This window comes from Cheilinus undulatus, linkage group 2 (genome assembly GCF_018320785.1).
Source record: "Cheilinus undulatus linkage group 2, ASM1832078v1, whole genome shotgun sequence".
Classification (NCBI taxonomy): domain Eukaryota; kingdom Metazoa; phylum Chordata; class Actinopteri; order Labriformes; family Labridae; genus Cheilinus; species Cheilinus undulatus.
In genome coordinates, this window is record NC_054866.1 from 2,012,885 (window position 1) to 2,026,504 (window position 13,620).

Sequence of the window (13,620 nt, forward strand, 5' to 3'; positions counted from 1 at the left end):
TCTCCATTATGCTCTATTCCGTCAGTATCATGTGATTACAGAACAGCCTGCTATTGGCTGACAGACCCTCACAAAAGAAAAGACAATATGGCGAATAGCATTCAAGTTAGCATTTGAGCTAGCAGTAATAAATGATGGTAACTGGATTAAAATGGATTAAAGACGTTTAATATTGGATTTACTGGTTTGAATTTAATCACTAAAGTCCCCAAAAGTCACACAAACTCCAGACTCGCTGAAAATGCTGCCGCAAGGGATTCACAGGCGTCAGTAGTGTCAATGGGAAAGCACAATGAAAGGAAAAAACAAGAAAGAGGCAACGATTTATGGTTTAAAAGTTATTTAACTTTTGATAAAATGTGCCACTTCTTGTTGTATACGACAGTGCCGGTCTGGAAGGCATTTTAACTCTTTGGGCGCCAGAGTTTTTTCAAGAAAATATTCAATTTTGATATCAAGATTTCAAAAGGCTGTAGCTTGAAAGTGGTTAGAGATAAAGGCATACTGTAAATGAGAAAAATCTTCAGTATGACCCAAAGTTTGTGATGGGAGTAAATTCACTCATCTAATTTGCATATTCTGACATCACCAGGTGGCCTCCACCGCCATTGGCATTGCATTTTCTGCCACAGCTTCTAACATGTCTGCCCCTATCTCCGTAGTGTTTTTCATTCCCTACCTCTGTCACTATTCGCGGTGTTTTGACTCCTTATACCCCCACCACATCCCCTCCTTGGCATTCACCGATTACTCCCTCTCCAGCCACGGTGAGGAAAAGCGTCGGCTTCAGTATGTGCTGCTTGTAGACTATCATGGTGCACGGACTCCCTGTTGCTGCTCACAGACGCACCATCAGTCTCACCCATGGTTTCACTGGACAACTGAATGTCATGTCAGAGGGTGAATATTCCTCTATTCCTCCCAGCATTGTGAGAATTCTTGCTACAGTTCGCTCTCTTTCTCTCCGTTACACTCTGACTACAGCCACTGCCGCTTCCTCATCTCCTCAACTGGGGATGCATCTTTCAAACTCTATAAACTCCAAAACTTTGAATAGAAACACACCCACAAATGCTGCTGGGATTGAAGTTACTCATGTCCACCATCTCCTGGTGTAAAGTGGGGACAACATTAGGCACCATATTTGCAGCTAGAGCCTGTTTAATTCAGCAATGTTGCTTGTCGCAGTTTTGAGACTTTGGGGCTTAACGGGTTAACAATCACATTTAGAGAAAAACTGTCAACCAGCTATCATTCTTTGCTGCTGCAGTGGCTCCTTTGCTTCTTATTGCTGCTCTAAAAACGGTAGCTTATGCATGCATTGCTTTCCAGTTTATAGCGCTAACAGTCAGCATTGCTAAACAAAGCAAAATATAAAGCTAAACCCAATGGTATAAGATTGGTGCATAAACTGGTGTACTTGCTGAGATACCTGCATTTTAAGCAGTATCGGATGTCTTTATGATACTGGTATTGGAATCAGAGCAACACCAGAAGGAACTTTTGAATCACCTCAGAAATTTAATAAATTCTCTACAGACTCAAAAATGATCCAAACACTGTTTTAAGTTTACTTTACTCAAAACACCATAATAAGCTTTTTTAAATATGAATGCCAAACACATGACCACAATGTTTCCCATGGGAACCAAATGAATCACCTCTTATTGTTTTTGACAGTCAGAGAATGAGTGCGTGTGCTTGTAAGAGTGTACAAGACAGTTTAACTTTTGAGCTAGACGCAACACCAACAGCATATTTAAGCAATGCCAATCTTATCCAGGTGAAAAACTAGCCCACACCATCACTAGTGGATGAAATCCATCCTGTGGTCCTTCCTGATGAATCGCTCTGACTATGGCGGCTGGTTTTAAGTGAATGACATTCAGAATGTGATGGTCCGAGACTTGATGTTCAATAGCTGGCCTGGTGAAGGTTCACTGCTGTTCTGTGTGCCTGGGCTTGTACTGGAGAGATGTCAGGTCCAGCTAAACAGCTTATTCTGCTCCGGGCTTGCTGTCAACCACTCATAGCTTTTATATTTCACCGCTGTTAATGGGCACACAAAACATTTGCTAGCTTTGGTCTTCCTCTAGCTAAGCTAAACTTAGGGTAAGTTCACTTAATCTCCCTTTTTTGGCAAACAAGTGCCTTGAAAAGCCAACTGAAGCAGGTGAACTGAATCAAGGCTTGCTGTCAAGTCCAGTGCCATTCCCATCAGGCTAACAATGCGTCATCACATTGCACCTGCCCATGGGCCAACCACCTCTGCTCATTTGAATGGTAACACCCAGGCCAGCACAAAAAAACTCCATTGGCCCTTAGGGCGGTCTGTCAATAACACATCAAAATTTGATTGGCTGATGACACTGTCACTCAACGTTGACACCACTATAGTAACACCGCGCTTCAGCTCAGGGCTAGCAATTCAACTGCCTCTGGCCCTGGCAGACGAAAGGAGCCGTGATGCGTTTAGAATGGAGGAAATTTATGTTCAATAAAACCATTAGTTTTTGATAGTTGCATACTAAACCATTAGCTGATTCCACATATGTTTCAGAATAACTTTTTAATCATAGAAAATAAATTTAATTTTAATTTTTAACAGGACTAACAGTGCTAGCCTTGCTGCCCCTGACTGCACACCTCTGTAAGAATCTACTTTGGTGCTGTTTCATCTATTCTTGGCCCCTCATTTACAATCAAAATGCACTTTTTGAATATAAAAGATGCGCCAGTTTGACTGTTATTTATCTGTTGCATGGATATAGTTCACGTTCATCAGGGAAAGCTCCCATGGAAAGTGTTTGGGAAGGGCAGGACTTTTAAAAAAATTAGGTGATTGGACAAATGTTTTGTCTTTCACATTCATAACGGGCCAGTCAGAGGGACTAGACAAAAATGATGTTGCCCTTAGGTCTGGTTTTAAAAAGAAAGGTGGACCAGTTCCGATTAAACTGCAGCTTTCCCTCAGCTACATCAGAGCTAACCGCTACTGATACACCAGCAAACCCCACACAAATGATGGCAAACTCACGCTGAAGCAAAGCAGCATCCTCCGGTCCTGAAAAATGAAGCCAGTTTTTACACTAGAGATAAACTGGTTTACAGCCTGGTTCAAAAAACCAAACATGTCTCATTAGCTAATGTCTTCATGTGCTCTACTGTACGGGGGTGAATTTTTTGTACCACAGTTATATTGAGGAAAAACCTCACTGCACATGGATTGGTGCGTCTCATTTGATAGACAGATGGCTTGACAGGCATGCCAGCTAGCTAGCTAGCTGACAGGAAGTTGAGCTTAGTGGATGGACGGTAAGGTTGATCCAAAGTTCAGTTGAGACAGTGATTTAAATATAGAACCTGTGTCTGGCGTCAAAAGCTGTTTGAGTCTGCCTATTGTAATCAAACGGCTGACGTCACACAGACTTTGTCCTGTTCTCTTTACATTCTCTGGCTGAAGCAGGTCAGGTCAAAAACATCTTTCCCATTAGGAAAAGCTGAAGTGTTGCTTTTATTCTTTATTTCATGCAGAAATGTGGTCCAGTTCTGGTAAATTTGACACTATGCTAGAGCTATATCCAAGCTAATCACCACACTGGAGGCAGTCATCATAAATGACTTTGGGTAAACAACTAAACCCCGCCCCTAGTTACCGCCTCATTCTCTTCAAACGCTGCTGATTGGTCCGAACAGTTCTCGGTTCGGCACAAACGCTGTGGATTGGAAAAATGCGGACACTGTTGATGGAAGGACTCATCTTTTTCTGCAGAAACTGAAGAAGCCACTGGAACTTTTGGGACTTCACTATAATCTGGATCTTAATATAATGAACATTTGGAGCATTTTTTGGATTAAGAGTAATGGACACGAGTGTCTGAGCTCTATAATTAAGGTTACTTTTAACAATAACACCACACTCTATCCATCCAGGCTGGAAGCATTAATGTGTGTTTGTGTGTTAACTTTGCTATGTTATGTTTCTTAAAACTTAATAAAGAGAATTTACAGAAAATGCACGTTTGAATCATGAAGAGTAATTTTAAACATATATCCAGGGATTGAAAGCAGCTAACTACATTTACTCAGATTACTCTCATTGAGTAGTCTTTTTGTGTGCATTTTGGAATCAGTTATTTTACCTTTACTTACGTTTATTTTGGTGGAAGCATTGCATTTACCTACATTTTTAAAAGCATTAAATACTGAGTAAAAAAACAAAAACTGAGAGCTAAAACAAGGAGGGTCTAGTGTTCCTTTCTGTCAACAGCATGAAACTGGACAGTTGTTTGGTTTTTCTCTACATGTAGCAGCACAGAGAGAGAGAAACTGAGTCCACATCACATCCCCAAACAGCTGTTTCATTTCACTATCATAAAGGTGATGCTTTACCTGAATAACCTGAGACCTGAGATCTATTCTCTCTTGCCAGGAAAGATCATATTTCACTGTAAAACTCTTCAGTAACTCCCCAGTTTGAAGATTTTGAACTTTGAATGAATTAGTGGCCAGTAATTTCTGCTTAAGGAGATTTTAATCAGGGATGCATGACACTGTTAGCATTATATCTGTATATTGCAGACATGGAAATTTCTGCTGATATTTAAAAATATAAAAATATTGGCTGTTGATATTGGCCTGTAAATATCTGCCATATGTACGGCTACATTTGTGGAGGACCAACAGATCTATGTCAGCTGAAGCCTTTATCTTTGTTCTCCTCATTCCTCAAACTTTAGTGTGGGTTCTAATGACTGAAGTGAATTTCTTTTTTCATTCTTAGGCTTTAAAGTACATTTTAATGGCTAACATTTTGTTGCTTGTCTTCTCCCCATCCTTGTTTTTATTTGAGGTGAAAGTGACCCCACATCAGTCACCCCTAGGCCCTTCATAGTGAACCATCAGATGAGACTAAAATCTTAAACAATCCCCAGACCCATCTAGTGGGGAGTCTGTTCACATGGATGGAGATTTCGTCTTCAGTTATTATTGATTTTATTCCATGTATTTATTATAGCAAAGGGGGAGATGCATGGGTCACCAGGAAAGGTGAGGATGGATTAATTCTCTACCCCAGGTGAATGGATGGATTGCAAAAAACAAAAAAAATATAGTGTGTTATAGGGCTGTTAGAGATTATTCAGACCCTCTTCCCTTTTTTCAATTTTATGTTGCAGCCTGATGTACTGTAAAAAATGCATTTTTTTATTTTCCTTAATCTAACTCAGTACCCCATAATGATAAAGTGAAGTCAGAATTCTAAATTCTTTTAAATGTATTAAAAATACAGAAACTGAAATATCAGATTGATGTAAGTATTCAGACGGTTTGTAAAAACACTAAATGTCGCCCAGGTTCCTCGCATGCAGAGCTCAGACTGCTGACAGGCTCAGATCTGAGGAAGGCTACAAAAACATTTCTGCTGCACTGAAAGTTCCCAAGAGCACAGTGGCCTCCAGAATTCTCTAATGGAAGAAGTGCAGCACAACCAGGACTCTACCTAGAGCTGGTGGCCTGGTAAAACTAAGTTATATGAGGAGATGGGCCTTCGTAAGCGAGGTGACCAGGAGCCTGATGGTCACCAACTGAGCTCCAGAGATCCTGTGAGGAGATGGATCACTGCAGCCCTACACTGACCTGGGCTGAATGCCAGAGTGGCTAGAAAAGTCTCTCTTTAGTGCTAAATGCATGAAAGACCACATGGAGTTTGCAAAAAATTCAGTGTGAAGGCCAAGTGGGCTTATGTCAATGTGACATTTCAGATTTTTGTTTTTTAAGTTAAAAAAAAGTCTCTAATTCTGTTTTGTCTTTGTCATTATGAGGTACCGAGTGTGGATTAGTAAGGATAAAAATGAGCTTATTTGACTTTACCATCAGGCTGCAACATAACAAATGATGTTTTCTAAATTTGCTTAAGATAAATACATTAATTTAAAAAAAGGACAAAACAAAAATTGTATAATATAATAATCCTCATCATAATAATATTAACAAGATTTTATATGGAGTATATCATATGAATATGAGGTGATAGTTTTGTAAACACCTACAGTTTAAGTTCGTTTTATTTTTATTAAAGTCTCATTTTCATTTTTGTTTCATTTGATAAAATCATGTTTATATTTCAGTCAGAGATGACGGTAATGACGGCGGAATTTGAACACTTTTCACTGAGAAATGCTGTGGGAGATCTGTCTGGACATTTTGACGGAGTGATGACACATTTTGTCTCAAGCCCTCTGCGTCAGGTTTTTCCTTTTCATTTCCAAACGGCCCCTGAGGGCCCCACACGGCCGTGCAGTCCTTCCACCAGACGTCTCTCGCTCTCCGTTCCTCCCACTGTCTTTGAAGCTAAGCCCCGCCCCTGACCAGGTTACGGGGCGGAGCCTGCCTGTGTGGATCCGTGAGGCAGGCAGAGCGTCTCCCACCACAGCTGTGCTCCGGTCTCTGGTCTGGGCTCCACTCTTTGTCGGTCTTCGCCTTTCTCAGCGGCAGTAGGCTCCAGAGGGAGACGGAGCATGAGAGCGGCGGGGGCAGAAGAAGGACACGAGAACCCCGACTGGACTACGGTCTAGTCCAGGCACGGATACTGTTTTCTCCAGACTGGACTCGCTGATGTACGCACTGGATTTTACCCACCAAAGACAGCCGAGAACGGGGGGTGAGGGGCCGACTTTATCGCGCAGGTAGGGGCTTTTGTCTGAGGAGTAAAGCGAGCTTGTTGGTGGTTTCAGCACAAACCAGCCTTTCTGCCGGGCTACTGCAGTGCCTCGGGATTTATTCTGAAACGCTCGTGAGGTCGTCACGTCTCGTGCTGCTCGAGCCCGCTGGGGAAGTGTTACCGAGCGCGAGGAAAGCTGCTGGAGCGGTGCGTTGAAATAAAGCTCCGGGGTGCCCCGTTTATCTTTTGTCGCTGCTCCGCCGCAGTGCCCGCTGTGTGAGTGTGTGTTAGTGTGTTAGTGTGTGTGTGTCGGCTGTAGCCTACGTGCAAACTTGCTCGGGCAGAGATGTGTAAGCAGCACGTAGACGGCAGGGGCCGCGTATCGGACTCTCGTGATCAAAATATATAGTCCCGGGAGGAGCGAGGTTTTGTTACACTGATGATTTTATCGCTCCTGTTGGAGAGCAAGCTGTAATTGCAGGCGTGACGTTAGCGAGCTCAAAGACTCCGCAATAGAGGGGAAAGATCATGTCGGATCATTTCTCCTCATTATTCCTTTGATTAATCTGAAGCTGCTGACTCTCAGCTCAAGTTCCCTACAGCAGGATTAGGTAATATTTTTTCCGCCTCGGTTCCTGGCTGCAGAGGAGCGTGAACCCACTCTCCCTCCACAGAGCTGCTACAACAGGCTACTCCTGTAATATTACTGTACGGGCTTATCTCATAATGTGTTAGCTCATCAGCATTGAGGCTTTGTTGTCCCTGTTCTAGTCTGTCTGGGGGGTCAGAGTGGGATCAGTCTGCTCTGGTCGTCAGAGGAGTTGAGCCGGTTTCGTTTCTGCGGATACAGAGTCCATAGTTTCTTTCTAGGAAAGGAAACACGAGTTTTCAGTTCTCCTCTCCGGGTCTGTTCATTAATCATCAGGATGACTTCACCTGGAAACTAGGATTATAGGATCATAGGTGTTAACTTTGATGACCACCCCCTCTCTCTTTCTGTCTCTCTCTCAGGACTCTCTGGTTTTAGGAGGGCGATCATGGATAAAACTTTGCACATTCTCCAGAAAACTGCAGACGTGCCGACTGGGATCTCCCTGGATGTGAGTTTAAACATGGACGAAGGGGAAGACTTTACGGAGCAGCAGATAGTGGGGCTCCCAGACAAAATCCCTCTGGTGAAGCCCTATTTTAAAAAGAAGCAGAGGAAACTGGATGCTAAATGTCTCCACCGGGCGCTGGAGGATCCCATCCTGAGTACCCTGCTCAGCACGGACACGCTGGTCTCCGGGGACGGGGTGTTTGTTCCCCGGAACCAGCCGGGCCGGACTCCCAGCAACCTTTGCGCAGCGGCTGTGGTGAAACAGAACTGTATAGGCCAGGTGTGTCTCAAGGACCCAGCAGCTCCCGACGACGCCACAGCTGCAGCTGGAGTAACGGGTTTGATGGCTCGGGACGGTGATGTGGAAATAGCCGATACTACTGCGGAGCTTGAGGAGACCGAGAGGCGAGGGGAGCGAGCCAAGATCTCTGATCCGACCCCCGACAGCCGCTGCTTTCAGCAGAAACCTGGCCTCAGGGCAGCTGGGAGCACAGTGACAATACCTCCTCCAGCCAGGGATTTACCTTCCACTGCTTCACCCCAGGCCCTGCACCAGGAGGGGGGCTTAAAAAGCAATGACCTGTTAACCTCTTCGGTTAAAAACCTTCCAGTAAAAGACTGTTCCAGTCTCCAGGACCCCCAACCCCTCCTGCTGCAGCCGGACAAACGAGTGCTATTTCAGGATAAAAGTGAAGAGGCCTCCCTGGACCTGGTTTTTGAGCTGCTCACCCAGCTCCAGTATCACACGCACCAGTCAGACTCAGTGGACATTTGTGTGGATTTCCTCCAAGGACAATGTGTTTACGGCAACGACTGTGCCCACCACCACACTGTCCTGCCCTACCACTGGCAGATCCGCAGGAGCAGCAGCCAGACATGGCAGAGCATAGCTGATGACTCCCAGGAACAGCTGGAGAGACTGTACTGCAACCCGGACAATGAGCAAGTCAGGCTCAAGTACCAGTAAGTACTCCATAATGGTGCTTTAAAGCCCCCTGCATGCTGCATTGTCCCGTTCTGTTCAGTTTATAGCCTAAAGATGCATAGGATGCTACTGTAGAGTAGCATTTCAGAGGATGTGCACCTTCAGCAGGGAATCACTTCTGTTTCCATTCAATCAGCTGGAAAGAGGAAGTGAAACTCTAATTCATGCACTTGTGGAAGAACATCAGATAACTGCCGACAACAACATTAGTCAGAATATTACTAACATTCTGATTTAGAAAGAAGTTCACTGTGATTGAGTTGGGGAAAAAGTGCATAGTCCACTAGGGATGCACAGTAGTGCATTTTTGCAGATGTTTACAAATTAAATTTAACAATACCAATATTTAGATGTAGACCTAGAGCCTTAGCTTTTAAAGCACACAATTTAAAGTGTAAGAAAAAGCAAATTACCTAATTTCAGTCCAGAAAGCATACTTTAAGAGGAAGAGTAATGAGGATGAACAGGAGTAAAAGAAAAATTTAGCTGACGTAGGTCTGTTGGTCCAGCCTAAAATGCCACGAACTTACTTTTTTATAGGACCAATATTTACAGCCGATATTTATAACCAATATATGAGAGCTGTGCGATTACTGAAGAAATTTAAGTCCTGGTTGCCTTTGATGATTTTGAGATCACAGTGACCACTCATTGATTGTGCACCCCATGCATTTCTTCAACAAAAACACCCTCAACTCCCATGGACACCTTTTAACAGAACAAGCGTAGCATGACATATTGCATAATTGCGGTCGCATACAACTGTAATTGAAATTTCAAGCTGATTAAGTGCCCATCAGTGAAACATATCGGTTGTAAATATGGGCAGAAATTTTCAGAACTGCCAGCACAGAAGCTAAAATCTGCCGTTCGCACTATCATGCTGATCACCCGTTCCTAGCGTCTACATTAGTCTCCATACTGTCAGGGGTTTTTTGTACTAAGGAGGCAGCTGTATGGTAGAGGTGGAAAGGAGCGGCATGCTCTGAAATTATGTTAAGAATACATCAACTACCAAGTGAGAAAACCGCAAATTAAAGTCAAAACGAGGAGATTCTAGCCTCCTGTGAATGACTTGAATCTAGCCAGTAGTTTGGCTTTGATTGCACGCGATGGTCTAAGGAGTCCACTTCACATCCATAAACAACTGTTTCAGTTTATTATTAAGGTGTGACTTTACCTGAACCACCTCATGTTGATATTGCTGATAAGAAAAGGTCATATTTTCCTGTAAACTCCTTAGTAACTTCTCAGTACTTTAAGTAAATGTAAAATGAAATAAATTACTTTACAGGCCTGTATTTTTACTGCTACCTAAGTAAATTTGGACCAAAGTAGCTGCACTTTTACCTGAGTACATTACTCTTCCCCATCTGCTGTTTGGTAAACAGCAAGATGCTTTGTTACTGTGTGAATTAACAAATATTTGACACTAGTGACATAGCAACAATAGCGTGTGATCCGATAGGCTGCTCGTGAACGATAAGCACTTCTGGTTCAGTGTGTTGGAAACCTGGTAGTGAGAGCTTCCTCTTTGGTTTCACCAGCAGAGACAAACTGAAAGTTTGACTCTACAGCTGTTCTCTGTGTCTTATGGACTGTAGCCAAAAGAGAGCGCCTGTGTGGGAGTTTTTTTTCCTCTTTTAACAGATGTTAAACCAGTAAAAGCAGCTTATTGGTGCATGTGTGATTGTGCATACCAGTCTATTTATCTCTAGAATTTGGTCTTCGTGTGTCTCATAGTTAATCAAATTAAATCAGCTATTGTTGTGTAGACATGACACGCTATTTCCCAGCTCCAATACTAGTTATCTGTTTCCTGTATTCCCTGCTCCCAAACTCAGCCTGCGATTGGCTGGAGCTGCGTACACACCAGACTTTTACAGCACTCATGGCAGCAAGCTGTGAACTTCCATGACCCTCGGTTGCCTTATGCGGTCACTGACACAGACGCACTTGGCAGCTTCCCTCCCTCCCTCAGTCATAGACACGCACGCCACTGTGTACACACACGCACTCTCACAGCTTGGCACGCAGAGGCTCACACGAACCGGCTGTACAGAGGAGCTCAGTGGCTTGCAGTGCTCACACGCACGCCTTTTAGCAGACAGAGATAAACCTCTCTTTCACTCTCTCACACACCCACATAGATACGAACACATGCAAGCACTTGGCAAGCCCCAGTGGGGTGACATAAAGGAGAATGCACCGCTTCCTGTGAAACCGTTCTGTCACACACGAGCACTCGCACACAATGAGAGAGTCTGCTCTGACTCTTTAACCTTTTTCCAAACAGACATGGGGCCGTTTCTTTACCCATACCCGATATGACTTCAGGACGTTGCTGCAAGGCTTTTGCCAGCAGGCTGGTTGGTGTCTGTTGTGCAAGACATTTTTTTCTACGTATGATTAAATGTGCTTCATATTTTTTTAGATTAACTTTTTTCGACTGTGATACAGAAAAGCTTTTAAAGCACATTATCTTAACTGATCAATAGTCAAATGAAGCCCAAATATGAAGATACTGAGTCAAAGTTACCACATTAGTAATCAATCAGCATAGTACTGCATGATTTGATTATTATGTGCAATTGCAATTAGTCAGGATAATATTGCAATTTGCAATTGCACTTACTAGGGTTGAACGATTTTGGAAAATAATCTAATTGTAATGTTTTTCCCCAATATTGCAATTTAATATGTGATTATTCCTTAAGTTCCAGTCTTATGTATTTTACAACAAACACAAGTAAAAACCCATTCTATATTATAACCAGCACAGTATTAGATAAAACTAGAGCTGAACAAGGTTGAAAAAGTATGCAATTGGGATGATTTTGACTTGTATTGCAAATTGGATATGAATTATTGTATTGAAGGGAATGATGATTTTTATTTCATCCTCATATTTTATCACAGAAATGAAGAAAGTAGGATTTTTTGTAGACTATTCTAAAAAATGGGTCTTTGAATGCATAATATGTAATGCAAGGCGTCTGCTGCAACAGATAAAGTTTTAAACCGGTATTTTGACTCAAATTTCAGGTTAAAGAAATATCACAACTTGTGTGATTTGAAAATAGCAGCAGGCCATATTGCAATCTAATCTAATTTTTGAGTAACTGCCCAGCCCTAGCAATTACGATATAATCCATAAATAGTATTGTGAGTCCACTTGCTTGGTGTAGAGATGTAGAGAATTTAGAAGTCTAAACTTAAAAACATACAATTATTAAGTAGAAGTACTGCTTTCAAGATAAGCTAATATTTTCCAACAACTAAGTTTTGTGCTTTTTTGAAAATTAAAGTACTTCACTAAAGTGCAATAGTGGCACTCTTGTAAATGTAAAAGCCTTTCTGCAGGCTTTTTTTAAATAAACCTTTTATGTACTACTGAATGCAAAAACAATTGCAGCCTTGTATGCCTTTATGCAGTTGCACAGCCTGATGTTGTGATTGCAATCAGATTCATTTTGCAGCAATGCAATCAAGTATTTGTTGGTAAATCATTGAGGATTCATGAGTGAATTTTACATTGAAACAGGGCTTTAAAGTCCAGCACTTAAATGTGGTTGATTGGTGCTTTAGAGTTAGCAGATAAAGTCTAATTTACTGACAGAGAAAGAGCTGTTGTTGAGTTCTCTGTTTACTGATTAACACACAGTTTTAACTAACATTAGTCATAGGTTAAAAGCAGCTGTGTTTGGGCAGTTGAAGCATGAACTCGCTCCAAAATCAGCAAACAAGCACTTACCAGTGTGTGAAGAGGTTTGCACCTACAGAAATGTACCGTTTTAATGTTTGTGCTCAGTCGGAGCTCATGCTGATTTAATTTGAAAACTATGTCTGTGATTTAGTAGTCAGAATGGGGTTAAAGTGCATTCTGTGTAAACACAGTCAGTGACACGACATCATACCTTTATACCCTCCAGCTATCAACCCCGTCCACACCCCCCATCACACCAGCAGGTCTCTGTATGCCCTTTGAGCGGCCGTGCTTGTTTGTCTTTGTTTATGTCCGTGTGGACGGTACACATTCACTCGCTCTCAGGTTTGCGTGTGTACCCAAAGATTTGTATGCGTCCGTGTGTTTGACTTGTTGACTCATGTTTTCAACTGAAACTCTATTCAAAGTGCATATTGCTGCATAAACAGGATATGCACCTGGTGGTGTCAACCCAAATTCTTCAGAGGCCTTTTTGAGTGTGCTGCACTCTCATACAGCCAGACAGGACCATCTGGCTCACTCGCCTGAAACTCCAGTAGAAACTGGAGATGCCACAACACTGAACCGGTACATCTCATAGATATGTGTATTTACATAAATTCATGACTGTTTTATGTACTGATCGCTGTTATTTACTTCATGATGCATGTTAAACACTGTAAACTGAAAAAAAGACTAGTATTTGATGATGTTTGATCAGAACACAGGATTCTGGTTTAATTTAGATGGAGACATTTCCCCTGATATGAAGCTCCTGACTCTGTCAGACTTTGTTTGAAGAAACAACAACTGAACTCAAACTGATTTTCACATGATTAAACCATATCAGGCATTATGAGCCCGTAAATGTTCCATGCTAATGTTAACGGCAAAGCCAGCATGTCTTTATCATGGTCTTCTATCATGGGGTTTCCATTCAATGGGACTTGATGTGTTTCTGTCCAGTACCATTATGGTATTAGTAGCAGCTGGTCGAACTGCAGGTGGCGCTACTTGGAAAAAACATAGAAGAAGAGGGCTCAACACAGCATAGTGCTTTAATATCAGTTTTTACATTTTTTTATTTTACAACATGGCTTTTAGATAAAGTAGATAGAAGCTTAAATGTCCTGACTGAAAGTAAAGACAAAAATATAAGGAGCTTTAAT

At 42.3% G+C, this 13,620-nt stretch overlaps 1 protein-coding gene across 1 annotated transcript in view; it reads left to right on the plus strand.

Moving 5' to 3' along the window:
* Window positions 1–6,151: 6,151 nt before the first annotated feature.
* LOC121524220 (TCDD-inducible poly(ADP-ribose) polymerase) overlaps window positions 6,152–13,620 on the plus strand; it is a 40,820-nt gene continuing 33,351 nt past the window's right edge. Inside the window, exons 1-2 of the mRNA XM_041809496.1 lie at window positions 6,152–6,686; window positions 7,673–8,723. Coding sequence (XP_041665430.1) covers window positions 7,699–8,723 — 1,025 coding nt within the window. The 5' untranslated portion in view covers window positions 6,152–6,686; window positions 7,673–7,698. The remainder of the gene's footprint in view (window positions 6,687–7,672; window positions 8,724–13,620) is intronic.